The sequence below is a fragment of the Myotis davidii genome, unplaced genomic scaffold (genome assembly GCF_000327345.1).
Source record: "Myotis davidii unplaced genomic scaffold, ASM32734v1 scaffold13240, whole genome shotgun sequence".
Taxonomy (NCBI): Eukaryota; Metazoa; Chordata; class Mammalia; order Chiroptera; family Vespertilionidae; genus Myotis; species Myotis davidii.
Window position 1 is genome coordinate 3,282 of NW_006292396.1, and position 1,847 is coordinate 5,128.

The following is a 1,847-nucleotide window of genomic DNA, read 5'->3' on the forward strand; positions in this document are numbered from 1 at the left end:
TCACGTGCATACAAGTCCCTCCTTTCATCAACGTTTCTCTCCCACTCCCTTCCTCTCTGTCTAAAAATTCAATAAAAAAATATTTTTAAATTAAAAAAATAAACATCCGTTGAGAAAAACATATCTTCGGCCGACAACGCACAAACAAGAAACATTCCGAAAACAAGACCAATAAAAAAAAAAAACCCAAAAAAACACCCGAAAACAAAACAAAAATTTCCGCACAAATTCCAAAACGCCTGGGGAGCTGGAGGCCTCTGAGGTTCACACTTTTGCTGTGGACTCTTCAACTTCTTCCACGGAAAAGATCTCTTCGATGTCCCCTTTCCCGGCGGCTGGGGTAAATTTCTCCCAGATGATCTGGGAAGAGAAAAAATAAAAAAAATAAAAAATAAATAAATGAGGGGGTCAGGTCTGCAGGATTCCCCCTGCCCCCCGTTTGCTGGTGGGGTGGGGATTGTAGATAGAAACGCGAAACAGGTCTACATGGGTCTCCTTGTCCCCAGGCCGCCCTGCTGGAGGGTTTGTGAACGAATGGGAGACGTCATGTAGGATGTGGGACGTGCAAAGGTCCTGGGGCAGGTTGGAGCTTGGACAGGAAAATGGGGGAAGTGGTTCAGCCTGGTTCCTCATGAGGCGAACTGGATGCTGGGGGGTCCCCGGAAACCAGGGATCAGGAATGGGGGGTGGGCCCAGGGTGTGGGCTCAGGATAATGACCCAAGAGATGCCCACATCATTGATGGGGTGAGAGAGCCAGGAGCTGGTTGTTATGAGGACAGCGGAGAGACGTGGTCCCTGCCGCCAGAGAGAGTGGCCCCTGAGGGGGTCCCTATATGGGATGGGGTCTCCCCATTTTTTGTCACATTTCACCCCCTTCTGGCACCTCTTCTAGGGGGTCCGGTCAGACTCCCTACTGTCTGTGTGTCCCTCAGTCTTTCAAGACCTGACCCCTGACCCCAAGGCAAGGCCACCGAGCTGGACACAGCATTCTGGCCACATCCCTGTAGCCGCCTTCAAGGGGTCAACCAAGCAGGAGATGGCGGGACATTCTCAGGGTCCCTGGACACCCCCACTTTCCACCCCGGATCACCCCCTTCCCCGGACGAACCTCATCATCGGTGAGATAGTCATTGTTCACTTTATCTTTGACGCGAGGAATGGGCACCCCAACAAACCTAGCGAGACAAAAAAAAAAGTGTGAAGAGTGAACCCAGGTGATGGAGTTCCCCCTAGATGTCCAAGGAGACTTTCCCTGTCAATCAGATGGTGTCTGGCGGTTTCCCTATCCAATCAGATGGCGACTGAGGCCTTCCCTGTCCAATCAGAGATGAGCAACTATATCCTTTTCCCCCTCCCCCATCAGCAGCATTTTGGCAGCCAGAACAATGTCATTGAAACATCACATAAGGACCCACTCAACTTACACAAAACAGAAACTAGGAGGCACTGGAGGAATCCAGTGTGGGGACCACGGGGGCCTTTCTAGAACCTTCAGTCTGACCCTCGGAGGCAGGGATGGGCGTGGGGAGTCCAGGGTCTTTGGTGGTAAAGGCTGGGGGCTCCTAAGACCCATGTCCCTCCTTCCCCCCAAACTTAGGTGCATGTGGCCCAGTCTCTGTTTTGTGAATTATTATTATTTTTTGTTTGTTTTTATTCATTTTTTTTGTGTGAATTAATTATTATTAAATTAATAACATCTGGGCGCACTGTTAGCCAGACTTGAGTTTACTAACTTTTAAATAAATATATACTAGAGGCCTGGGGCACGGAATTCGTATGGGGGGAGGGGTGTTCCTCAGCCCAGCCTGCACTGGTGGCTCCTAACCCTGCCTGATCGCCCCTAACC

General features: G+C 50.4%; 1 protein-coding gene across 1 annotated transcript in view; it reads right to left on the bottom strand.

Annotated features, from left to right (window-relative positions):
* Positions 1 to 6: 6 nt before the first annotated feature.
* LOC107183427 (granulocyte-macrophage colony-stimulating factor receptor subunit alpha-like) overlaps positions 7 to 1,847 on the bottom strand; it is a 6,291-nt gene continuing 4,450 nt past the window's right edge. The window contains exons 3-4 of the mRNA XM_015565398.1: positions 1,110 to 1,176; positions 7 to 360 (exon numbers count right to left, since the gene is read on the bottom strand). Coding sequence (XP_015420884.1) covers positions 265 to 360; positions 1,110 to 1,176 — 163 coding nt within the window. The 3' untranslated portion in view covers positions 7 to 264. The remainder of the gene's footprint in view (positions 361 to 1,109; positions 1,177 to 1,847) is intronic.